The sequence below is a fragment of the Lipomyces doorenjongii genome, assembly GCF_038497915.1.
Source record: "Lipomyces doorenjongii strain NRRL Y-27504 unplaced genomic scaffold V1508scaffold_2, whole genome shotgun sequence".
Taxonomy (NCBI): Eukaryota; Fungi; Ascomycota; class Lipomycetes; order Lipomycetales; family Lipomycetaceae; genus Lipomyces; species Lipomyces doorenjongii.
The window spans coordinates 203,122-225,746 of NW_027118069.1; the positions used below are offsets into that span (position 1 = coordinate 203,122).

General features: G+C 48.9%; 8 protein-coding genes across 8 annotated transcripts; 3 read left to right on the forward strand and 5 right to left on the reverse strand.

The window, feature by feature from the left end:
- Nucleotides 1-87: 87 nt before the first annotated feature.
- V1508DRAFT_363595 (acyl-CoA N-acyltransferase) lies at nucleotides 88-818 on the forward strand. Its single transcript, XM_066937275.1, has 3 exons — nucleotides 88-300; nucleotides 359-637; nucleotides 693-818. Exons 1-3 carry the CDS (start codon nucleotides 132-134, stop codon nucleotides 785-787), a joined length of 543 nt encoding a protein of 180 aa, XP_066798744.1. The 5' UTR covers nucleotides 88-131; the 3' UTR covers nucleotides 788-818.
- On the reverse strand, nucleotides 782-4,224 carry V1508DRAFT_363600 (uncharacterized protein). The gene is made up of 2 exons (XM_066937276.1): nucleotides 3,330-4,224; nucleotides 782-3,272 (listed from the first exon to the last, which is right to left on the reverse strand). Exons 1-2 carry the CDS (start codon nucleotides 4,092-4,094, stop codon nucleotides 891-893), a joined length of 3,147 nt encoding a protein of 1,048 aa, XP_066798745.1. The 5' UTR covers nucleotides 4,095-4,224; the 3' UTR covers nucleotides 782-890.
- A 753-nt stretch (nucleotides 4,225-4,977) lies between these two features.
- V1508DRAFT_347887 (uncharacterized protein) lies at nucleotides 4,978-7,337 on the reverse strand (the record flags this gene model as incomplete). The annotated part of the gene is made up of 2 exons (XM_066936707.1): nucleotides 4,978-7,105; nucleotides 7,165-7,337. The coding sequence occupies 2 exons, from the start codon at nucleotides 7,335-7,337 to the stop codon at nucleotides 4,978-4,980; spliced, it is 2,301 nt and encodes a 766-aa protein (XP_066798746.1).
- A 2,553-nt stretch (nucleotides 7,338-9,890) lies between these two features.
- On the reverse strand, nucleotides 9,891-11,022 carry V1508DRAFT_408580 (NO signaling/Golgi transport ligand-binding domain-containing protein). The gene is made up of 4 exons (XM_066939025.1): nucleotides 10,674-11,022; nucleotides 10,414-10,614; nucleotides 10,155-10,346; nucleotides 9,891-10,094 (listed from the first exon to the last, which is right to left on the reverse strand). The coding sequence occupies exons 1-4, from the start codon at nucleotides 10,731-10,733 to the stop codon at nucleotides 9,975-9,977; spliced, it is 573 nt and encodes a 190-aa protein (XP_066798747.1). The 5' UTR covers nucleotides 10,734-11,022; the 3' UTR covers nucleotides 9,891-9,974.
- On the forward strand, nucleotides 10,969-12,429 carry V1508DRAFT_98626 (WD40-repeat-containing domain protein). The gene is made up of 3 exons (XM_066943134.1): nucleotides 10,969-11,224; nucleotides 11,292-11,345; nucleotides 11,401-12,429. Exons 1-3 carry the CDS (start codon nucleotides 11,099-11,101, stop codon nucleotides 12,286-12,288), a joined length of 1,068 nt encoding a protein of 355 aa, XP_066798748.1. The 5' UTR covers nucleotides 10,969-11,098; the 3' UTR covers nucleotides 12,289-12,429.
- On the reverse strand, nucleotides 12,320-13,968 carry V1508DRAFT_408586 (uncharacterized protein). Its single transcript, XM_066939026.1, has 3 exons — nucleotides 13,310-13,968; nucleotides 13,133-13,250; nucleotides 12,320-13,083 (listed from the first exon to the last, which is right to left on the reverse strand). Exons 1-3 carry the CDS (start codon nucleotides 13,858-13,860, stop codon nucleotides 12,571-12,573), a joined length of 1,182 nt encoding a protein of 393 aa, XP_066798749.1. The 5' UTR covers nucleotides 13,861-13,968; the 3' UTR covers nucleotides 12,320-12,570.
- A 1,270-nt stretch (nucleotides 13,969-15,238) lies between these two features.
- Nucleotides 15,239-20,449, forward strand: V1508DRAFT_459096 (PLU-1-like protein-domain-containing protein). Its single transcript, XM_066942736.1, has 6 exons — nucleotides 15,239-15,867; nucleotides 15,996-16,656; nucleotides 16,711-16,823; nucleotides 16,874-17,880; nucleotides 17,932-19,479; nucleotides 19,532-20,449. The coding sequence occupies exons 1-6, from the start codon at nucleotides 15,490-15,492 to the stop codon at nucleotides 20,253-20,255; spliced, it is 4,431 nt and encodes a 1,476-aa protein (XP_066798750.1). The 5' UTR covers nucleotides 15,239-15,489; the 3' UTR covers nucleotides 20,256-20,449.
- On the reverse strand, nucleotides 20,337-22,395 carry V1508DRAFT_379429 (mitochondrial 37S ribosomal protein uS2m). Its single transcript, XM_066937658.1, has 4 exons — nucleotides 22,206-22,395; nucleotides 22,067-22,147; nucleotides 21,272-22,000; nucleotides 20,337-21,214 (listed from the first exon to the last, which is right to left on the reverse strand). The coding sequence occupies exons 2-4, from the start codon at nucleotides 22,095-22,097 to the stop codon at nucleotides 20,454-20,456; spliced, it is 1,521 nt and encodes a 506-aa protein (XP_066798751.1). The 5' UTR covers nucleotides 22,098-22,147; nucleotides 22,206-22,395; the 3' UTR covers nucleotides 20,337-20,453.
- Nucleotides 22,396-22,625: the final 230 nt, after the last annotated feature.

Consider the following 22,625-nt stretch of genomic DNA (forward strand, 5'->3'; position numbering starts at 1 on the left):
TTTAATTTTTTGAAGCGCGCAACATTGATTTAGTTGCAACCGTTATTACCGCTCGCCGTGGCTTTTACGCCGAGCCGCAATGGTATAGTAAACCATCTCATCATTGTATTTCTTCAACATCCAACCTGCCTATGACGTCTCTAAAGCCATTCCACGCTACAGATTTATTCCGAGTAAACGCAGTCAACCTTGACGTGCTGACAGAGAACTACAACATATCGTTTTATCTGTCATATCTGGCACAATGGCCTTCACTATTTTTTAGTACCGAGAATCCTCAGGGCGAAATAACCGGGTACAGTGAGTTGATACATTCCTTTCCTTGCCTGAAACGGTTATTCTAACTCTTTGGTTGCAGTGATGGGCAAAGCTGAAGGTAGAGGCAAGGAATGGCATGGTCATGTTACATGCCTGAGTGTCGCGGCTGATTACCGTCGCATCGGACTCGCGCGGACGTTGGTCGAGAACTTGGAGCGCCGCAGCGAGGATCCGTATGATGCATACTTCATTGATTTATTTGTCCGCGCAAGCAATGCGCTGGCTATTGGGATGTACAGGAATTTTGGATATAGCGTGTATCGCCGCGTGGTCGGATATTACGGCAGCGACGATGGGGTCGACAACGAGGATGCGTTTGGTAAGCTCTTTGTTCGATATCCTCTTTCGTGTAAGACTCTAATCAAAGGGTTTAGATATGAGAAAACCGCTCAAGAGGGATAAGAATCGGGACAGTATACGGGAAGATGGCGAGAACTGTAGAGTACGGCCAGAAGATGTCTACCTTTAGTGGATCGAACAAATATAATACATTATTTTGGATCATTATCTACTGTACACCCTAATTTACACAACGAGACCATACAATAATCCAAAACGCCAATCCTTAAAAATCAAATCACCAAATACTCATCAACAATCATCCTCGCAAGCCTAAAATTTCCGCTCATAACGTACACCAACTGTAAATTATATGCAATAACCATCCGCAGATTATACGTCCTGACACTATTGTCTTCTTCTGCTGATGGTAACTTGACCGCCAACGCACTCTCATAATACTTTGTTGCGAGAGTTGGCAGGCCCAGCATGTGAAACGCCCTGCCCATATTATAATTTGTCTCCTGCAACTCCGCCCATCCGGTCACCTTTCCCTTCGAAGATCCTACACGGACGCGATAGTAATCGATCAAGTAACTTAATCCCTGAACGATCTGCAGATGTCGATTATTCGTCTGTCGCTGCATAGCGCGATGGAGATGAGCCATTGCGATGGAGAATAGAATCATTGGATCCTGCGGCGCGACAGCGAACGCTCTCATGTAGTAGCTCAAACTAGGTACGTGACTTCGTGACGCTGCTAGAATTTGTCCGTATAAGGTCAACAACACAGGATTTTCCTTTTCGAATTGCGCAGCAGACGCTTCTGACGAGTTATCCTTCACCTTGATGGATCCAACTATGGCGTGGCCTTGAACAAGAGAGTCCATACCCTTCACGTGACGGAGGAGATACTTCTGAGTTCCAGGTAAATTGAAAATCTCTGAGGCGGAAGTGCCGGCAGGTAAACAGCACAGTAGCAGTCGGTACATGGCAGGATTAAATTGTGTTTCCTGTTGAGCGAGGAACGTGCGCACAGTATCCATTGCGGTCTTGTAATCCCTGACATGTAGAGCGCAAGCCAAGTTTACCATGGTCATAATGCGCACTCGCTCCTTGTCTTGATGAAACACGTTCGCGTCCTTTGCACTCTTCAACACCGAATACGCATCTTCTATTTCCTCGTGCCAAGTCAAAGTCAGCGCATACTGCATGAATATCGAAAACCAGCCGTCGAATGACAATCCGCGGAAAGCTGTAGCATCTTGCTCTGGCTCTTCTTCGTGGATCGCTGGTTGCTGGAGTGACTCTTGCAAACGCGTGGCCATGCCTTGTAATTTATCATGCAGCGTCTGCCTGCCAGCACGGCGACGAGCGGTCGCAAAGAACCCGCGGAAAACGCGCTGTTTATCCGAAGGATAGAATGCCTTCGTATTCGTGAACATATCCACCAATTCCGACGCTGTTTGTAACCACTCAGACACTGCCACAGGATTACCGGTCTTCAGACCATCCTGGTATTGTCTGAGGCGTTTGAGCTTTGCTTGTACGACTTGCGCAGCCTGTTCCTCAGCCTGCATACGCTCGCTCCTCGATGACCGAACTTTACCGGTGCTCGTCGCCGATGGTCGTGATCGTGAACCTGGCCCCGGTCCCTTAACCGCACTGCGCCCCTCAGTATTCGGAATGAATGACGGTACTGACTCGCCGCCTGCCAGACTTGGCTCTCGCTCCACTTGCGGCTCAACTGAAACTCCCCTCGAGGCAGCAGACACCGCATTCCGTTCGCGCTCCTGCTCTCTCCGCAGCTTCATGACCTCGTTCACGAGTTCCAGCGCTTCATGCCGCTTACCTGTTGCTTCGTACACCTCAGCCAACGCGATCCTGGCATCTAAATTGCCGTGGTCACCTGCGATCACGGTCTGATAGGCAGCTTCCGCTTGCTCAAAGTCCGCGAGGCCGTGAAGACACCGACCCATGGCCATGACGAGCTGGGGGGTCGCGTATTCCTCAATCTCAGCCAAAGGCGCGTACAGCGCGAGTGCCTGCTCGTATTGCTCCGCATCGACCAAAGCCTCAGCGACGTCTAAATACAGATCTGCATAACGCCGAGCTTCTTCATCTGTTGACCCGTCACTGTGTTTCTCGGCTTCGGCAAGTAAGAACCCGGCGTGCATAAGCGCGGTGTCTATGTGTCCCAATTTCAATCTGTAAATAGCCATTTTTGCACGCAGATCGAGCGGTATCGTGTACCCACTCATGGCAGCGACGTTTCCACGTTTCGACAACTGAAAATGGCGGTTAAGTACTGCTCGAGCAGGATCGTATTCATCGTCGTTGTCGTCTGGTACGTCATTCCAGAAACGTTCGGAGGTGCGCTGGAGAAGCCATCTGGCTGTCGATTTGATGAATTTAATTGCTTTGAGCCATTCTTTCTGTGCGCCGTAGAGTTCTGCAAGGATGTTGAGTTCCGACCAGCCAAATGATGGACTTGATGAGCGGCGAGATGACGATATGAGAGATGCTTGTGGGGACTGGGATGTCTGCAGGATATCTTCGTATAACTTTGCCGCAGATGGGATGTTCCGTTGTAGTACGTGTACTGATGCGAGCTCTTTGATCACGGTAAGGTCGTCTGGCAGCAAATCGTGCAGTTTCTTGAACCCCTCGAGAGCCTATTACAGTCATCAACAATCCCATAGCTACCGAACATGCCAAAAACAAAAGCTTACCTTTCCAAGGTTACCCATCTCTTTAAACACCAACCCTCGTTCAAAAATAGCCTCAACGTCCTGCCCATTTGCAAGAATAGCACGGTTGTAGCAATACAGCGCCTGATCGATCTGTCCGATCTGGAACGATAATTTCCCACAAATCGACCACAATTCACTATCTTTCAACCGCAGATGTCCAGCAGAGATCCACGCGAGCAAGCACTTCGGGATATTCCCACGCTGCTTATGAATCTCGCCCAACGTCTTCCACGCCGCGTAGACATGATTGTCAATCCGAATGACTTCTCCCAATATCCGCTCCGCCTCGTCTAAATCGTCGGTCGCGTACGCCTGGTTCGCTTGACCGAGTAGAATCTTAACTTCGTCAGACGGCTCTTGTTCACGACTGCCACCGCCAAACCCGCCTCGTCTCTTCTTTTTCTTGCTTTTAGATTGCCCAGATGCAGATTTAAATCCTGCAGCCATACGCAAATGGTCATGAAAAACAGCGTCGTCACGTAGCGACGGATCAAGTACAGTATCATCAATTCCACTCTCACCACCATTAGCATCATCGTCTCTCACTTCATTCCCATTTTCAAACAGGTTCCCACTCCGCGCAGTCATCCCATCATTATTAGAACCTTCATCTCCATCCTCAATATTCTCGAAATCAGAACCAACGTTATCGTCACCTTCTGAACCGGAATCTGTATAATCCGCCGCAATCAACTGACGCATGCGCTCAGTCTCGGGATCGTCGGCGTCGTAAAGCATCGACATCTTCTACCGCTGTTTGCAATATCAACTTACACAGACGGAAGAGAGAACTAAGCTACATGGGTCGCTGCATAGTTCGAGTGGTACCACGAATTGCTGGAGATAATATACTAACTATAAGTTATATGTAAAGGAATAAATAACCCTAAGCCACGACCCTTGACAAAGTGCGCGGTTAGGGGACTTGCAGTTTGTGCATAACGTTGAAGCGCAAGTCAATATGCAAGCTATTATTTATACAATCCAAAGGTGAAGTTGATTCGAATAAGTATTGTTTAGGCTCGTTGTTTCTGGTCGTTAAGCCGATAGTGGACATGTGTTCACACTACCAAAAGTTACACGCATGCATTCTTTGAAACCATATCGTCTTCATTATCATCGCATACTATATACCACTATATTACTACCTCACATAATCGCACAAAATCGCACAAAATAAAAAATACACGTTAAAAGCACAAAAATGGCATAAACACAAAACTTCTCGAATTCACTAATAAACAAGAAAACAAACTAATTAGTAATATCACAAAAGGGTGCACTTAAATTATACTAAAACATAGACAAAAAACATACAAAAATAAAACAATAAAAATTAACCCAACACCAAAAACACCCAGGAGTTATTATACACTAAAAAATACTGCAGAAGTGCTACTAACACAAGAATAACACGTATAAAACGATACAAAACACAAAATAAGTATTACCGGAATATGAACACTAATCAAAACACTCACAAAAAAGTATACAAGTTGAAATCAAAGAATGCATAAATTAGAATCCCAGTCTCTACAAACTTTTTCACACATCGCTTTTGATAGAAGAAAAATCTCTTTTGTAAACATCGCTATTCCGTATCGCACAGACTCTATCAGCCATACAATTAAACATCGCCCGTAGCCTCGACGCTCTCGTTCCACGTGAACCCACTGGTAGGATCAAAATTTAGACCTCCAGCCGTAGCATCATCCGTGTTCAGAAACGTATTGATATCAAACTCCAAGTCGCCGATATCACCATCAGCGCCTGTGCCAAAATCAGGGAACAGCGACGGCGCGTCCGCGTCCAAAAACGATGACGGAGCTTCCGAAGTCTGAGGTGCCGATCCGGAGCTTGCGGTCAGCGACGATGTCGACGGAGCAGAAACATTGTTCGAGGCATTCGATATATTGCCGGTATTATTCGCGGCATTCTGCGAGGCAGAGAAGGTCGTCGCTTTAAGAAGTAATGGGTTGGTACCACCGGTCATATTGTTGCCAGCACCACCAGCATTCCCGTTCGTAAACGACAGAGGATGTTGCGGAGTTATAGGCGTGGTCGGAGTAGGCGGCTCGGATGTAGGACCAGGAGTCGCCGAAGGAGTGACAGGTTGATTGCCCGCCGCTGCAGCAGCTGCGGCGGCCGCGGCAGCGGCCTGCTGCTTTTTTGTGCGCTTTTTTGGTTCGCGTGGTTCCTTTTTACCCTTGGGTAGTATCTTCGCCGCGGGTGGAGTAGGGGCCGTGATAGGAGTGCTCGCCATGGACGGCGACGCTGATGCGCGCGGAGCGCTAGACGGAGCTTGTGGCGGCGGCATCTGCTGTTGCTGCTGTTGTCGGGATTGCGGCTGCGGTCCTTGCTGAGAGATAGCCTGCTGCCCACCTTGTTGGAGACCAGGCTGGTTCTGACCCGGCATCATTTGCTGACCATTACTTTGTTGCTGTGTCCATATCAAGTTGGCGTTGGTTTGCTGTCTACCAGGTATGCCCTGCTGGCGAGGACCACCTTGATCAGCAGCAAGTTGTTGAAGGTGAGCCGCATTGAAGCCTTGCGGGTGCGACGGCTGCACGCCACGCATCATAAGATTGTTGCCGCCCGGACCACCGACAAGAACATTGAACTGATCCATGGCAGAGAATCCACCCGCCATATTCGGCGACGCGTTCCGAGAGTTCGCTTGCTGACCCTGACCTGCAGGGTGCTGCTGGCCATCTGGCAATGGCGATCCCGGAATGGCTTGATTCGTAATCTTGGGCGTTGCGCGTTTGGCCATATCCATATTAGGCTGTGGCGATGGCGCAAGTCGTCCTTGCTGTGGTGACATAGCCGGGAACGGGGCAATATTCTCGCCTGGTTGTTGGCCCTGTCCTAGTTGCCCTGGTTGCTGTCCTGGCTGACCGCCTGGCGCGCCAGAAGTAGAGGGTTGCTTGATGACAGCATCCTGCTGTTCCTGTCGAGCAACCATAAGCCGTCGCTTATTCTGCTGCTCGAGCAACATCAACTGCATTTGATAGTCTTGCAGGGCATTCGTGTTGCCACCCACTGACTGTTGTGTGCCAGGGGGAATGCGTAACTGACCAGGGGCGGCGGGGTTTTGGCCGTAAGAGTCGGCAACGTACATGGCAGGATGTCCCTGTTCAGACGACGAGTGAGTAATCATGGGCGAGCCACCAGGAATGTGGGAAGCACCAGGTTGCAAGCCGGGTCCAGCTGCTCCTTGTCCCTTGCTCATGTTCAAGAGCGCACGATGATTGTTCATGAGATTGCTCGAGTACTGCTGAAGCTGCTGAGCCTGCATAGCCGCCTGAGACAGTCCCGGCTGCTGTTGCAAGTGGCCCTGCTGATTAGCCTGCTGCTGTAAATGCTGGGCCTGCTGCTGCTGAGCCTGTTGCTGCTTTAACTGCAGAATCGGGGCACTAAATTGCTGATTCATCTGGCCTGGATTCATTCCTGTGTTGAGGAGCATCTGGTGCGCCGCCTGATTGTTTGTTTGTTGACCAGCAGCATTCACAAATCGATTGGACGCAACCTGTGAATAAGCTCCATCTGGCGAGAGCCGCTGCCTCTTGGATGGGGATCCAGACTGTGCGGGGGTAGGAGAGTGTTCAGATCTGCCGTCGACGCCGGACTCTTGTGGTTGGCCTGGCTGCGGTCCCTGTTGAGAAAGTTGTCCGGCCTGCTGTGCCGCCTGCTGCATATGTTGCTGTTGTTGGGCGTACATCTGTTGCTGCTGCCTCATTGTTTGTATCTGAGCGCTTAATCGACTGTTAGCAACTGGTCCTTACATACTCTATAAGCACCGTTTTGAACTTACGCAGTCAGTCCACCCGCAGCAGCACGACGCGTGAGAGCAGCTTGACGGGCAAGCTGCTGTTGTCGTTGCTTCTCGATGTCAGTCATGCCCTCCGGTAAATGACCGATACCGTTCAATCGCGCAGTTATTGCCGACGCATTATGAGGATAGCCCGCCATGGCCGTAGGATTCATGATCTGGCTTTGGGCGCCTATGGCAGCACCGCCAGGGCCGTGTTGCTGCTGAAGCTGTGCGGCTCGCGCCACCTGCTCCTGTCGCAGGCGCTGTAGAAAACGGTTAATAAATCGATTGGAACATTAAAATAATTCAGCGGGATCTCGTACCTGAGCATGGACGAATTGCTGGGCCGGAATACTCGCCGGCTTGTTCGATCGCGCGAACAAGAGATCCCAGAATATGAGCCACCACTCGAACAAAAATCCTTCGGGTGCGTCGATGATTCCGACGGATTTGGATAGTGTATTGCCGTTTCCACTCGCGCCGGATGCGGGATCATCGTGGCCGCCACCGTTATTCGCTGTAGACAAGGTATTGTTTGCATTGGGAGGCTTTGAGTCGTGGTCGGTTGCGCCGTTCTTGCCTGGGCCGTTATTGCTCGCGTTCGGGTTGGAAGTGTCACCGTTAGCGCGAGATTTCTCAAACTTGACATCGCCCATAATTTCGGATGAGTCGATGTCGCGGCGCTGGTTCTGGCCCATGAATCGCGCGGCGGCCGGTTGACCGATAGTCGCGCCTTTCATGACGGTATGGACCTTGACATCGGCCTCCTGACCGAAGACACGTGCGGACTGGTGTAGGTTGTGCTTCATGAGGTAGTCATAGATGTAAGCATTGAGAAAGTCCTGCTCCGATCGATGCTGGTGAGTGGACTGCTGAAGTTGTTGATGCTGTAGCTGCTGTTGCTGGAGCTGAGGCGCAGAGCCAGGCGCAGTGCCGGTGTTTGTGCCCGGCGGCGCGGCCAGAGGCGTGTCCGGGTTCATGGCAAAGTTCCTACTGGACGCGGCCTGCGGAGGGAGTCGGAGCGGGGAGTGTAGAGAGCACTGGACAGGGCAAGAGTGCAGTGGTGAGGGCGAGTGCGGGTGCGAGTGCGGAGGGCGGGTTGCGCTTCACAACTGGCGAGCCGTGGCGTTGTGCTAAGCGCGCAGACGTTGCCATATTTATGGTGCAAATATGCCGCACAGTGCATTTTGAACAGCGTAGATCTCAGGCCATGCTGAGAAATGCGACGACCGAGATAAACTAGTGAACGGAGCAACTCGATCTGCTCGCGCGAACACTGAGCCAGTCTCCTCGCGATCCCATGTGTTTTTGGTGCGATAGTACACTGTTCCAGACGCAATTGTTGGCAGACATTGACTACGTTGCGGGATCATGCAGAAAGGGAATGAATAGCGTGTACTGCTTGTTCAATGCATTACCCGAGTCCACTGACTTTAGACCCTCACTTGACATCAGACAATCGCCGCGCCGGCGGTTTGCAATTACTTCCCGAGTCATCCCCTTCCATACAACTGTCACATAAATAAGTACATAGACCAGCCGACGTCTGACGATCGACGCATGGGCACTAAATACGGTCCTGAATTCAGGACTACAAACCACCTTTGTGAGTCGCGCTTATTTGTTTGTACTGGATATATGGTGCTATCGTCCGGCCACTTGTGCACCGAGTTGTTAGTCAAATTGTGATACACCCAGTCAGCCACTGCGTGTGTCGGCCTGCTGTAGTATCATAATCATAATATTTAATTGTATATATTATGTGGAATACATATACTGTAATATTCCCTTTATGGGGCTCTCCAGGACCTGGCAGCAGGCTCGAACAGACTAAGGTTTCATTCCAGCACGTGAGCCACCCGCCTTTAGTGGGTTCGCGTATTTCTTGGGCAGCGGCTTGTGACTGCGACCATTCGCGGCCTCAGGCAACATGTATGTTATTGTAACCGGTCTCTACCAGCACCACTCGCCACCCTCTTTGGGTCGGCTTCATGCGAAATACCTGCAAGCGGGCTGGACTAGGTTTGAGTGGTGACTAGCCGACTCCAGAATAGTGTCCGGGGGCGAGAGTAGGTGTGTTCGAACACTCCTCAGTGATATAACCCCACAAACGTCTAGTTATTCAATAATTTCGTATGCCGCTCGCGGTCAGATCCTCCGATTCAAATATTCAATAAGCAGGCATTCGCAAGTCGTCTTGGGGAAGTTCCGTCAAATAAAGAAGTTGACATCGTCGTCAGAAGGAACAGTGTTAGGTTTTACCACCGGGATTCTTTGTTTTCCCACTGGGTTTTTATTCCAAGAGGGGTTCCCTACACCTTTGTCCAAATGGATGCCCCTTTTCCGTCGTCAAAAGAATCAATGTTAGGTTTTACCTCTGGGATTCTTTGTTTTTCCCGCAGGGTTTCCTACGCCATTGTCGAAATGCATGTTACCTTCTTTTCTGTAGATTCTCGGCTAAAAGAGAATCTATACATTGACTGCCAGAGATGCACCTCGATCTTTAATGCTTCCATCATGTTACTTCACTGGCACATGATGTCAAGTGGCAGTGTCTTCGGGATGCTGCCGCGTTGGGTCCTAGCCCGGCTGTACAGTAGCAGCGAAGCTTCTGTACAGTCCAAGTCCCACGTGGATTGGCAGCTCCTTTTTGAGTCAAAAGACTTCCAATGCCTGCTTAATTTTCGAAATATTGCGGGTGTTGCTGACTTTGCGAGTTTTTGCTAGGCGAACATATATGTATTGTACAACAGATAACGATCTCTTGCCGCATAACCTTGCTTCTCGCAGTCCCATATCCAACATTGAATCTAGTCGTCTCCCACTGGCATTTCGTCCTCCAATATACGAATTAGTGTAACCCGCATTTCTGTAGTCTCATGTCCACGTAACACATCGCTTATAAACTGCGCCTCCACTTGCGTTTGAACCTATGACGTCAGCTTGTCAGCATCTATCTCATTCGTATTCGTTACTCCTAAATGGCATACCATCTCTAGAGCACCTCTTAAAACCCCACACAGTATATTAGAATACCACAGCTCATTGACAGCCTTGCCGTCATCTGGCAGCTCCACAAAATCCGCTAACGGATTCTCGTCAAATATCAGACTGAACTGTTTATTATCCTGTGACCAATTCCCCACAGTCGGTGTAATATTCAAAAATATCTTGAATCCAACCTATACCCACACAATGTTAGCACTCTTGCTTTTCCACTGTCACAAGCAAACCAAACTTGAAACTCACTTTGGAAATAATCTCGGCTGTATCTTTAAACGTCCGACAGCGACTCGTATTTGCCCGCGCTAAGAAATCCTCAATCAATCGTATGCCGATGTTATATCCCATCTTATCCAATTGCTCATTGACTTGTATATAATCATTTCCGAAGTCCTTGCAAAGCTGCGCGACCACGGACCCATACGTAAGCGTAACCAACTCCGCATTCTATCGCGATTATTAGTCTTGCTGCTTATTTGAACGGGAGAACACATGGGACTACGTGCCACTTTCTCGACTCTGGTCTTCCACACTTCTTCGCCTACTTGCCGTGGTGTCCGTGCCATATTGTGATTGTAGGACAATTGATTGGTGCTATATGGGCGTTCTCGCTGTCCCCTTGGATCGTAATATGAGAAATCACTCAGGTCATAAGTCCTACCGGAAGTATTCAAATGCAATCCTCTCGGGTAATAGTCGATGGGATTATAGCCTATTTATACACCAATATTCTTGAGTTTGTAAATGTCGTAGACGAGCAGGCACGCTTGACGTCGACACCCATCATCAAAGCGCCGCGGGAAACAACCTTTTTCACAGACCTACAAACCTCCACCCTCACGCAGCGACACTACTATCCAATCACCCCTCTCAATCAGGCGCCCACACCACTACGCAAATCACCCGATATCACGCGCGCCTCGGTCGTCACATGGACAAGCGGAAAGGTGTCTCCGAAGTCGGGCAACTCACACCGGCCAAGCGACATCGCGGGACGGCGGCGACGTCCGTTGCGGTCGTGAACACGTCTGTTGCCCAGGGCCCGCTGATTCAAGCTGTATGAAATCTTTTACTCCGCGAAATCTCTAAGATGCGAAGAAGCCGTGCTAACAAGTATATTGTAGGTTCAACGGAGTTCTAATCTACAAGCACCGATCATACAATTATCGGGTCATACGGTACGTCATTCAGGTTATCATCTGGGCAAAAAGAACGTTGATCTGATAGGTACAGGGCGAAGTGTATGCATGCCGATTCGACAACACAGGCGAAATAATAGCATCAGGCTCCCAAGACCGGACAATTCTGCTCTGGAACACATACGGTGCAAACGAAAACTTTGGCGTAATAAAGGGCCACAAGGGTGCTGTCCTCGACCTTGCGTTTTCCCGGGACTCGCGTGGCCTGTATTCCGCCTCCTCGGACGCGACGCTGGGTGTATGGGACGTCGACAGCGGTGTGCGCGTCCGCAAGCATGTCGGGCACGAGGATATTGTGAACAGCATTGACCGCGTGCGTCGCGGTCCAGAGTTACTCCTCTCCGGATCCGACGATGGGTCAATTGGCCTATGGGACCCGCGGACGAAACATGCCGTCGAGTATATGGAGACGGATTTCCCTGTTCTGGCTGTTGCGTTTGGTGAAGGCGGGAATCAGGTATTTTCGGCTGGCGTAGACGAGGATATTAAAGTCTGGGATTTACGGCAGAGAGGCGTAGTTTACACACTCCCTGGCCACGCTGATTCCGTCACGTCCTTGAATGTGAGCGAGGATATGCAGTATTTGGTATCTCACTCTATGGACAACACCGTGAGGACTTGGGATATCCGACCATTCGCGCCCGAGTCCCGGCTAATTAAGTTATATGGTGGTGCGCCGGCAAGCGACGTGGAAAAGAACTTGCTTCGCGCAAGTTTCAGTCCGGATGGATCGCAGATTATCGCTGGCTCTGCGGATCGAACGGTTGTCATTTGGGATACTTTGACAGGGAAGATATTGTACAAGTTACCGGGACATACTGGTTCCGTCAATGACGCTAGGTTCTCGCCGCTGGAGCTTAACGTTATATTAAGCGGATCTACAGATCGGACATTGATGCTTGGCGAACTTGGTAAGGGGTAAAATGCATTAATTTTATGTGTCATATGTTTAGTTATCTGTATATTATAGTGTTGTCATTATATGATGCAGGTGCGGTTACACAAATTCTTCCAACCAATCAAAAAAATCACACAACAGGCAAACTCCTAGATCCCAGTCTATGTCTTCCAATCTCCGCCCTATCATTTAAGAGATAGACGGTAACAATATAGTACACGGAATTTACAACTCCAAATTAAAATATCTACATACCCACCAAACTTGATGTCAACGTCTTTTTACGCTTCATAACCTCGTCAAACACTATCGAGTCACGGATTTATTTCTCGACAACGGTCGCGGAATCGCGGCGACACGGGTAGTATGTCTGCGTAATCTCTGGGCATACTCAATGGAACTCTCGATTACGCCTTCATATTTTGTCTTATCTTCCGCGCTTGAATTTCGCTTGTCAATCCAATATGCAAGCACAGTCGAAGCCTCGATTTTGACTCGTTCCAATTCCTGCATGTGGGCGGATAATTCCTCTGCTGTCATGTTCTTAAGTGCGACGTCACTGACACGGGATATTTGGCGTGTATAGTCTGCGTCAAAGTCAGGCGGTGGGCCAGGCGTACCTGAGCGTGATAACGAACTTGTCGGGGGTGGCGGCACGGATGCTGGACGCGTTGGTGGATCTGACCCTACCTCGTCTGGCAGAGGGGCTGAGCGCGTCGATTGCATCGATTGCCTAGCAGACAAGGGTCCGTTCGATGTCTGCATTGACCTTCTGGATGAGAGTACCAGTTTCTCTTGTCGTTTCTTGGCGGGGAGAACCTATTGCGATTGTGAGCTTATCTTCTTTCTGGTTCTCGGTAAATCGTACCTGGTCAAGGTCGACAGGAACTCCAAGGCTGACAAGATATGTCCGCCGTATTCTGCTAGTCCGCCAGTCGGGAGGCTGTGGACTCGGTACCTCCCTCAAGTTCGACCATAACGAGGCACTAACATCAACGCATCAGTCTGCCGGCACTGTTATTATCAGGTTATCAAATATACCGACCTCCGATTGGAAACTTGTAATGGTGATTTTAGTATCGCCGGTGGATCGTAGGGCTCAGAAGTCGCGGCAATCATTCGCGAAGTTGGGAATATGTCATCCGCTATCACAGCTGTCGCTGCTTCTAACATCTCCGTCGACGAGAAATCATCCATATCCAACAACTGTGGCCGACGTGGAGAACGATGTTGTATAATAGGTGTAATTGGTGGAGTCTCAGAGACAGGAGACGCTTGCGCTTCTCCAAAATCGCCAAAATCGTCGTCATCATAGTCGTCCTCATTGTCATTGCGCTCGATACCACGATTTACGCCTATTTCAGTCTCATCTCGCGCACTGTTTGCGATACCATTAGCGTGATTGAAGATTGATAAATCATTGCTGTCATCGTGGATCGTCATATCTCTCAATGGCTGTGATATGTCGCCTCCGTTATGCGTCGTTTGCACAGCTGGTACAGCCTCCAATTGTTTGTAGGCATCACCTTGATCCTCAACCTCTTGTGCCGGCGTCGAAGGTGCATCTACCCAGAGCTGCCCATCATCCGAGGCCATGTCCGCTATATAAATTCCAGCAGACGTAGCTTATTCTCGGGAGACTTTAAAAGGTGTTGTTTGCGATGTCGAAGTTGGGGTGGGGTTTACTTTTAAAATGTAGTATGGAGCAACGCTGTTTTGAATGTAATTTGTCCCCTCGACAACCTCGCCCTCGCCCAGGTCGATCAGTAAACTCTATCTGCGACACGGCACTGTTTACTGCCAGCGATATTGCACCACAATCACCTATTCATAAATACCGAAGAGTAGCTTACAATTTCCGTGTTATTGGCAGAAATTATGATTACACATAGTCATTATTTGAATTATTTAGTCAGTGCGCTATCCAGTCTGCAACTGCAAAGCTGTACAACGTCTGGCATCTGAAATCCGGTAGATCATGCAGTCACTCTAGCATCCAGTCGGACAATTAAAAGTAGGCACTGTTATTATCGAATCAATCTCCAGTGCGCAACGGCAGATGACGTATACTAAATATGAACAATATATGACTAATACTGCAGTACATGATGTCATTGCTACTAGCAAACGTAGCTGACATAATGCGGTATCTTCCTACTATAATCTGGATTAGCATCGAATATGTCCACTTCGAGCAAGTGGACCGTGGTTCATTGTATAATTCCCTGTCAAAACCCTCCTCCACTTATTGCAAGGTCTAGAACTGCCGCTTCCGCCCAGTGATGAGCGTGCGGCGCAAATTAAGGTTAGGGTTATAATTTTAATATCACTGCTAAAACGGGACTATGCGATATTTGACCCACCAGTTCCCACAGTGGAATATTGAGTCGAGATATTGGTGAGTTTCTCGCAATTTTCGATATTATTGTATATTTTAGCGTTAGTTGAGTAATTGACCGGTTCGCTGTAGGCCAATAGCTGGGGTGGATTTTGCAAGAGTGATCGAGATTTAGGTAGACGCGCGTAAATGAGAGTCTCCACTTAAATGCTCTCCAACGTAGGATTAGTTGGAGCCGAACTCGCCGCAGTTTATGCGATGCTCATCTATTTATGCCATAGCGCGCTTTGTCCCATTACATGTCCACGTTTATATCACTATATATCTTGACGGTTATGCAGACAGGAATGAGGTTCTGGTCTACACACTTCCCAATCACCCGTATCATTTTGAGTCCAGTATATATTGTAATTTCCTGCATTGCACTGCCGTAGCAGCATCCAGGAACGCCAAAATGGCATACATCCCGTAGAACAAGCACGAGTTACTATGTGCAATTTAAGTGCTATACAAAATACTCGTCAAATCCCTACAAACCAATCCTGCCTCTGTCATAATGGGACGGTGGCTGTTTAAGATTGGTAATTTACCAGGGAGCCTCTAGATTCATCAAACTCAAATCCCACACTATCCACTCACGATTCCCGTATCCCTCCACGGCCACGACCACCACGATATATCACCACATATCCCGAGACTCTCCTTGTTCGGAGTCGTCAGTTATACCCCGTTATTATTCCCGGCCTGAAATTTACTGAGCGTGAGTGAAACGTTGCCGATATCCTCAGCGAAATACAAAAAAGTGATATATTTCACATTTTTATATCAGCACCAGTACGCCCAATTGCCACTCCAATTGATCACAACTTCTTGAAATTGTAGCAATAATGGTACCGGAATATGCCCCTTCTACAGTCACGACAGCGGCTTCGCGTCTGCGGTCGAAAGCGCAGAATGGACATGCGTTGATGCCGATTCCGTTAACGAACTACGGTATACCGTCCGTTACATCTCGCCAACGGCCTCGTGCGCTACCATTAGAGCTGGACACGGTCGAAGGACGGCAAAATATCTCTCATAAGCCTCCACCCAAAAAAGAACGGGTTTTGGGATTGCAAGAGGCACCGACATATTATCCCAGCGAAGATGAGTTTAAAGATCCGTTCAAGTACATTGCCAGCATTGCCAATGAGGGGAAGGAGTACGGGATCATTAAGGTTGTGCCGCCGGATAGCTGGAGACCCGAGTTCGCTTTAGATACAGAGGTGAGTCGAAATGGCTAGGATGCAACCACTCATATCCCGCTTTTGCATGTCTTCACCTTGTAGCGGATTTATCTTCGTGGAAGAAGTTGGTGTCCCATGGTACCGTTCTAATCCATCTTTGTTTTTAGCGATTTTGGTTCAAAACGCGTCGTCAGGAGCTTAATTCCATGGAAGGAGGCACTCGAGCGAATCTCAACTTCCTGGACCAATTACACAAGTTTCACAAACAACGCGGCGTGACGCTCAATAAACTCCCTAGCGTCGACCGTCGTCCGCTGGATCTCTATCATCTCAAGAAATCTGTTGACATGCGCGGCGGCTTCGAAGTCGTTTGCAAGAAAAAGCAGTGGGCTGAAATTGGTCGGGAGCTCGGATATAGCGGAAAGATTATGACGTCGCTGTCGTCGTCGCTTAAGAACTCATATCAGAAATACGTCCTTCCATACGAGAAGTATCTTATCAACGCTAAACCACTGGTGCAGCAACAAATTGCGGCCGAGCAGGGTGGGCCCATCATGCCTGTCAAGCGGTCTCGAACGGTGTCGAGTAGTTCTAGCACGGAGCCGCATTCGAGGATGGGCTCGGCGTCCCCTCAGACAGACAACGTAGCTCAGTTAGTTCAGATAAATGATCTCAAGCGTCTAGCATCTCCGGACAGAGACTGTCACTCCCAGGTCAAATCTGAACAGGATAGTGATGATGTCGTAATGTTGGATTCCCCTTCGGGGGATTCGAGTGCTGCCGATGAGTCTACAGACGAGCGGCGAAGTAGCAAGCGACTAAGAAAGAGTAGGTTTATTTTCCTTCATCTCCTGTTGATTAATTAGTTAAAATTGTTTCTAGGCCCGGAAGCCGTGCAGCCACCGACAGTTGCAGGGTCCAATATGGTTCTCCACAGAGACATCGGTGCTGTCAAGCGGATAAATCACCAGGCTCAATTACGAAAACCGGGAGAGGTATGTTCCTTACGCTACCAGTGTGGGTTAATGTTACTAAAACCTAACAGAACTGCGAAGTCTGCGGTCGGGGCGATGACGCTCTGAATATGCTTCTTTGTGACGGCTGCGACGCGGGATATCATATGTCCTGTCTTAGGCCTCAGTTGAAAGGCATTCCAGACTACGACTGGTATTGCGACAAATGCCTCGTCGGCACAGGCGAGTTCGGCTTCGAAGATGGCCAGGTGTACAATCTTCGCCAGTTCCAGGAGAAAGCGAAGAATTTCAAAGACCACTATTACTCGGGGAAGATGTCTGTCGATCCAAAGATGAAGAAACCTCGCGAGGCTTCTGAAGACGAAGTTGAGGCAGAGTTTTGGAGGCTGGTTGAAGACGTGAACGATACCGTCGAGGTTGAGTACGGCGCCGACATTCATTCTACGATTCACGGTTCTGGATTCCCCACGATTGAACGTAACCCGCTTGATCCCTATTCGACCAATCCTTGGAATTTAAATATAATGCCCCTGCATGAAAAATCATTATTGCGTTATATCAAGACAGATGTTTCGGGAATGACAGTTCCTTGGCTTTACGTCGGCATGATTTTTTCGACTTTCTGTTGGCATAGCGAAGACCACTACACTTACTCTGCGAATTACCAGCATTTCGGTGCGACGAAGACGTGGTATGGTATTCCGGGCGCCGACTCCGACAAGTTTGAGGAAGCTATGCGCAAAGCAGTCCCAGAACTCTTTGAGCAGCAGCCAGATCTTCTATTCCAGCTAGTCACTATGCTTAGTCCCAAGCGCCTCATTGAAGAAGGTGTCAGCTGTTATGCCATTGACCAACGGCCCGGCGAGTTCGTCATCACGTTTCCGCAAGCATACCATGCTGGATTCAATCACGGCTTCAATTTCAATGAGGCCGTGAATTTTGCTCCGGCGGATTGGGAGCCTTACGGCAAATTTGGTGTCGAGACCTACCAGGATTATCGGAAATTACCAGTCTTTTCTCATGATGAATTGCTGCTTACTGCCGCCGCAAGGGATAACTCAATAGAAACTGCATCATGGTAAGCCAGTCGTTGATCTCGACGTCTTACGAAAGTTAACAATTATTTTAGGCTTGGTCCAGCATTGGCCACCATGCAAGAGCAGGAAATGGCAATGCGAGATCACATTCGTCACCTTTGTCCTAACATTAAAGAGGAATACCTCAGGGTGGACCTTCCAGACGCGGAAATCCAGTGCGCCTACTGCAACACCTATTGCTATCTTTCTCAAATTCTTTGTCCATGCACTCCTAATATTGTGTGTCTAAACCACTATGATGAGCTATGCGACTGCGATCGCTCGAAGAGGATTCTGCGAGTCAGATTAAAGGACGAAGAAGTTGCCAGTATCGTATCGAAAGTCCGTGACCGCGCACACAAGCCTACTGAATGGCACGAGAAATACGAGAGACTTATGGCCGATTCCGAGAAACCCACTCTTCGTGCACTACGGTCACTGCTAACCGAAAGTGAAAAAATTCCATATGCTTTACCAGAAGCAGAGCAGTTGCGAAAGACAGTAGAAGCTGCTAATAAGTGGGTTGAGGAGGTGCAAAATATCCTTGCACGGAAGCAGCAACATCGACGGAGGCATGACCGCCATTCTGGGCGTGGAAGCGTAAAGCCTAACGAAACTGAGAGCGAGTTTAGGAAGCCGGAAGATATCTTCAAGTTACTTGACGAAGTCGAGAAATTGCCATTCTATACCTCAGAGATTGATCTTCTCAAGGAACGCGTTGAGCAGATGAACGATTTTACGAAACGCGCTGATCATCTTCTGACGAATCCTGTTGAGAACATGGACGAGTACATTGCTCTCATTGAAACTGGTATCGCATTGAAGTTGGACTTCCCTCAGATTGCGGCGTTGGAAAATTGTTATGCGAAGTTGCAGTGGAAGGAGACCGTCAACGATGCGCTAAAAACATATATTTATCTTCAAGACTTGGGTGCTCTACTGGTTGAAGGTTCCAAATTGGGCTTTGATGATACGGAGCCCGTGTTCAAGAAGCTTCTGAAGGCCAAAGTCCATGGTGACACATGGGAGCGAGATGTCAACAAGTTGCTAGAATCTGAGAAACTGGATTACGATCATCTAGAGAACTTGTATGATGAAGCCACGACTACTTCGGTGACTAAAGAGACATATGACGCATTGGAGAAAGTTTTACTGAAGCATAAAGAAGCCAATGAAGCCATAGCTTCGTTCCTTGAACAAGCATCGAGGGAGAATGTCAGAGACCGGGCACCATACAGAGAAGTCCGACGGGTGATGGACTCATTGAAGGATTTACCGATTAAACCCAGCCGGGCAGGGGAGCTTGAGAAGCAGGCCAAGGTTGTTGACGAATGGCTACGAAAGGGAAAGAAGTTATTTGGCAAGAGTAACGCTCCGCTGCATATTTTGAGGAGTCACCTTGACAGTGTGGAGAAGCGGAATCATTACTGCTTCTCCTTGAACGATGAGCCGAGGGCGCCCGCTGAGCCAGCCTCCCATGAGCCGACACCAGAGCCTGATAACGAATCAAGGTCTAAAACTGAAAGTCACCGCGAAGTGTTTTGCATTTGCCGACTGCCTGAATCTGGCATTATGATTGAGTGCGAGCTGTGCCACGAATGGTATGTATAGACTCACATTGTTCTCCTGACTGCTAGCGCCTAACGCTTTCAGGTACCACAACCGTTGCTTGAAAATTCCTCGTGGAACAATAAAGGACGCGGACTGCTATACGTGCCCGATATGTGATTATCGCGTTAGAATATACCGTGACTCTGATCGGCCAAAGTTGGAAGATTTGGAGCAGTGGGAGCAAGACGCCGCAACACTACCGCTATGCCCAGACGAACTGAATATCTTGCACAAAATTAACGTTACGGCACGAGAATTCCGAAATTTCCTTCAGCAGTTTGTCAACCCTGCGTCGGATTCTCCATCGGTTGATATCAACACTATGCGATTCTATCTTCGGAAACTGGAAGGCGGCGACATTCTGCTCGTTAACGAAACGAACTTTTTCCGGACTGAAACGCACCGGTTGGCGCCTGTTGCACCCGATCCACCACCCATGACCGAGTCTTCACTGAGCACTCGTAAACCGCGTGCTACAAAGAGAGACACTAGCGCGACGAACTCTCCGATGGCAACTCCCTTCACTACGCCAATGCCGACGTCCGAGGATGTCAAGCTTGGCTTCAATGACATACCGGACGCGCCGATGACTCTCGTGCACAAAGATCGAAGTCCCGTTGGAGTAGAGTTGTCTCCAATGTTGGTCGATCGTTCGATGGCAGTACCTACTAATATTCTACTGGCGCAGAGAATACTTACTCCCGCTTACTATCAGGATGACATCGACATGAACGATACAATTAATGTCATCAACGACCGATCGTGATTAGGCTCCAGGGTGTATAAATTTTTTTGTGTATATTTATAACGAACTTTTGCGTTCGCCTTTGTTGCTTTGTCTAATAGGTCATTGTTTTTTCATGTATTCTTTAGTTTATGGTGTTATTCCGGAGTTGTAAATGTATCTTACTACACCTCATGAGATTTATTATTTACATAATTTACAATCATCGATTGGACATCATTAGCTAGCCTCGGCCGACGGTGCAGCACTAGCATCAGACTCTCTAAGCCAAACGCGGCGCTCCTTAAGTCTCCGCTTCAATCCCTCCTCGCCCGCTTTTCCTAATATTCCAGCAATAAGCTCTACGGCACGTAAGCTGTCATCGTTAGCAGGGATGGGGTAAGTGAGCAACGTGTGCTCCATATCAGTATCCACGATGCCAATAGTCGGCACCATCTTAGCCTTGCACTCCAGCAGTGCCACCCGGTTCTCAATCGGGTTCAGAACGATGACGAGATCAGGGAGAACGTTGCCCAGCCCAGGTTTAATTCCCAAAATCTCACGGTCAGCCATATCGACCACCTTTTTGTCACGCGCACCGAGGACTTGCGTGGCGTTGGTTAGGAGACCGGGGACCCAGTATTTGATGATATGATAGCCGCGCATGCGTTTTGCTGTCAACGAGACAACGTCCTCGTGACCTGGCCTTGTGCCGACGACGAGGATAAGACCACCGCGTTCAGCAACGGCGGTGACGACTTTGCAGGCGCGGCGTAGGTAAGCAATTGTCTTCTCGACATCAATGATATGAATACCGTCACGTTTGCCATAAATGAACGGCAGATTGGATTGCCGGAGTCGCTGGGTGTTGTGGCCGAGATGTGCACCCGCGGCCACAAGCATTGAGACCGTAGTTTCGTTTGGTGCTGGCGGGTTCTTTAGACTCCTGCGTGGCGAGTATGCCGGGCTTGGCTGGGCACCCAGAGATCCGTTAAGCTTAGCTATAGCCAATGGTTAGTGTGCGCTATGCTGTGAATATAAACCCAATCTTGACATACCATTATTTAACTGTCGGTAATACAATTCAGTCTCAGTGAATGGCTCGTTTGGTGCTGAAAAGACAGTGTTGCCTTCATCGTCCGCCCTCATCTTAGCCTCTTGCACCATGCGCTGATACTGCGCGGCTTCTTCCTCGGCATTGAAAAGCTCTCTATCATACAACGCGCCGAGTTCCATGCGAACAATTTCAGCCAAATCGACATTGTCCTTCGACAGCCTCTCTCTCAAACTCTGGATCACAGTCTCATCATACACAAACGCGAGCCTCCTTTCCTCCTTATTCCTTTCTCGCTCTTCGTCGAAATCCTTTTGCATACGCTCAATCCGAGCCTGCTGAGTCCATTCCCCTGGAGGGTTCGCATGCTCAGGAGCGACCTCATTCTCATTCAACTCCGGCAACACCCTATTAAACTTGGCGTCATTATTAATAAAAAGCTGTTCCGCAACCGACTTGTGCGGCGGTGCACTTGGGTCAGCCTCCGTAGCCAGAAACTCCGGCTCCTCATCCACCATGGCCTCCTGTTCGTCCGCGACCCCGTATTGATCAACGTCGAGGGCGTCAAGCTCGATGTCGGAATACGGGTCCAGTTTACCGGGTTTCTTATCATCGGATTTTAAGCGCACGCCGGAAATCCGAGGAGCATGGTACAATGCCGGATGGCGGAAAGTCGAGGCGGGAATGGCGGTCGTGTGATTCGTAGCAGAGGTAATCAACCCTCCCACAATTCCTTTACTTCTAATTAGCCTCCCGCACTTCCGCAAAGTAGCAACAACTGCATATGAAAAGAAAATACCTCGCAGTCGTGGAAAAGTTCGCGAAATCATTGTGGCTATGGCGGCTGAGATAGCGACGGTCCACCTGCTGTGACAAATTCCTTTGATGTATTAGAGGATTTTGCACAATTCCACTGGTACCTTAGAACTGTCGAATACCAAATATTTAGGGCCACACAGTTTCAGTTTCCGTGAAAATCGTCCACCGAAAGAAAATCTGTGCAGCGAGCGGCAGCTGCGCTCGTAGGTGTCAGACTTCTGTGCACGAGTTCCCGAAATACAACTTTTTTTCAAGACAAACCGAATGTCGTGCGGCGGTGTGAAGTTAACTTTGAACCACAATTTTTTGGCGACCCGATTTGTTTGACCATTAACCGATGCACGGGGTAGAGTGATGCCTCAAAAATATTTATTTATTTATTACAAGTCTACGATTACATAATATGCATCAAACATATTACGTCTATCAGTTGTAGCAGCACCTGACATACGCGGTCTCGCATGGAGCAAAAGAAAGACATCGCTTGGTAATGGCAGCCAAATTATCAATATCGCACATTTCAGAGAATTATTATCTGA

Bases quoted from the DNA above. Each gene is read 5' to 3' on its own strand.
- V1508DRAFT_459096 (XM_066942736.1), top strand. From the start codon at position 15,490: ATGGTACCGGAATATGCCCCTTCTACAGTCACGACAGCGGCTTCGCGT. The intron at 15,868-15,995 runs GTGAGTCGAAAT...CTTTGTTTTTAG, and splicing joins AGTTCGCTTTAGATACAGAG to CGATTTTGGTTCAAAACGCG. The intron at 16,824-16,873 runs GTATGTTCCTTA...AAAACCTAACAG, and splicing joins AATTACGAAAACCGGGAGAG to AACTGCGAAGTCTGCGGTCG.
- V1508DRAFT_363595 (XM_066937275.1), top strand. From the start codon at position 132: ATGACGTCTCTAAAGCCATTCCACGCTACAGATTTATTCCGAGTAAAC. The intron at 301-358 runs GTGAGTTGATAC...CTTTGGTTGCAG, and splicing joins GGGCGAAATAACCGGGTACA to TGATGGGCAAAGCTGAAGGT. The intron at 638-692 runs GTAAGCTCTTTG...CAAAGGGTTTAG, and splicing joins CGACAACGAGGATGCGTTTG to ATATGAGAAAACCGCTCAAG.
- V1508DRAFT_379429 (XM_066937658.1), bottom strand. From the start codon at position 22,097: ATGATTTCGCGAACTTTTCCACGACTGCGAG. The intron at 22,001-22,066 runs GTATTTTCTTTT...TTAGAAGTAAAG, and splicing joins AACTTTTCCACGACTGCGAG to GAATTGTGGGAGGGTTGATT. The intron at 21,215-21,271 runs GTATGTCAAGAT...CATTGGCTATAG, and splicing joins TTACCGACAGTTAAATAATG to CTAAGCTTAACGGATCTCTG.
- V1508DRAFT_408580 (XM_066939025.1), bottom strand. From the start codon at position 10,733: ATGGCACGGACACCACGGCAAGTAGGCGAAGAAGTGTGGAAGACCAGA. The intron at 10,615-10,673 runs GCACGTAGTCCC...TAATCGCGATAG, and splicing joins AGACCAGAGTCGAGAAAGTG to AATGCGGAGTTGGTTACGCT. The intron at 10,095-10,154 runs GTATGCCATTTA...CTGACGTCATAG, and splicing joins TAAGAGGTGCTCTAGAGATG to GTTCAAACGCAAGTGGAGGC.
- V1508DRAFT_363600 (XM_066937276.1), bottom strand. From the start codon at position 4,094: ATGTCGATGCTTTACGACGCCGACGATCCCGAGACTGAGCGCATGCGT. The intron at 3,273-3,329 runs GTAAGCTTTTGT...TGACTGTAATAG, and splicing joins AGATGGGTAACCTTGGAAAG to GCTCTCGAGGGGTTCAAGAA.
- V1508DRAFT_98626 (XM_066943134.1), top strand. From the start codon at position 11,099: ATGGACAAGCGGAAAGGTGTCTCCGAAGTCGGGCAACTCACACCGGCC. The intron at 11,225-11,291 runs GTATGAAATCTT...AGTATATTGTAG, and splicing joins AGGGCCCGCTGATTCAAGCT to GTTCAACGGAGTTCTAATCT. The intron at 11,346-11,400 runs GTACGTCATTCA...TGATAGGTACAG, and splicing joins TACAATTATCGGGTCATACG to GGCGAAGTGTATGCATGCCG.
- V1508DRAFT_408586 (XM_066939026.1), bottom strand. From the start codon at position 13,860: ATGGCCTCGGATGATGGGCAGCTCTGGGTAGATGCACCTTCGACGCCG. The intron at 13,251-13,309 runs GTCGGTATATTT...CGTTGATGTTAG, and splicing joins TTACAAGTTTCCAATCGGAG to TGCCTCGTTATGGTCGAACT. The intron at 13,084-13,132 runs GTACGATTTACC...CAATCGCAATAG, and splicing joins TTCCTGTCGACCTTGACCAG to GTTCTCCCCGCCAAGAAACG.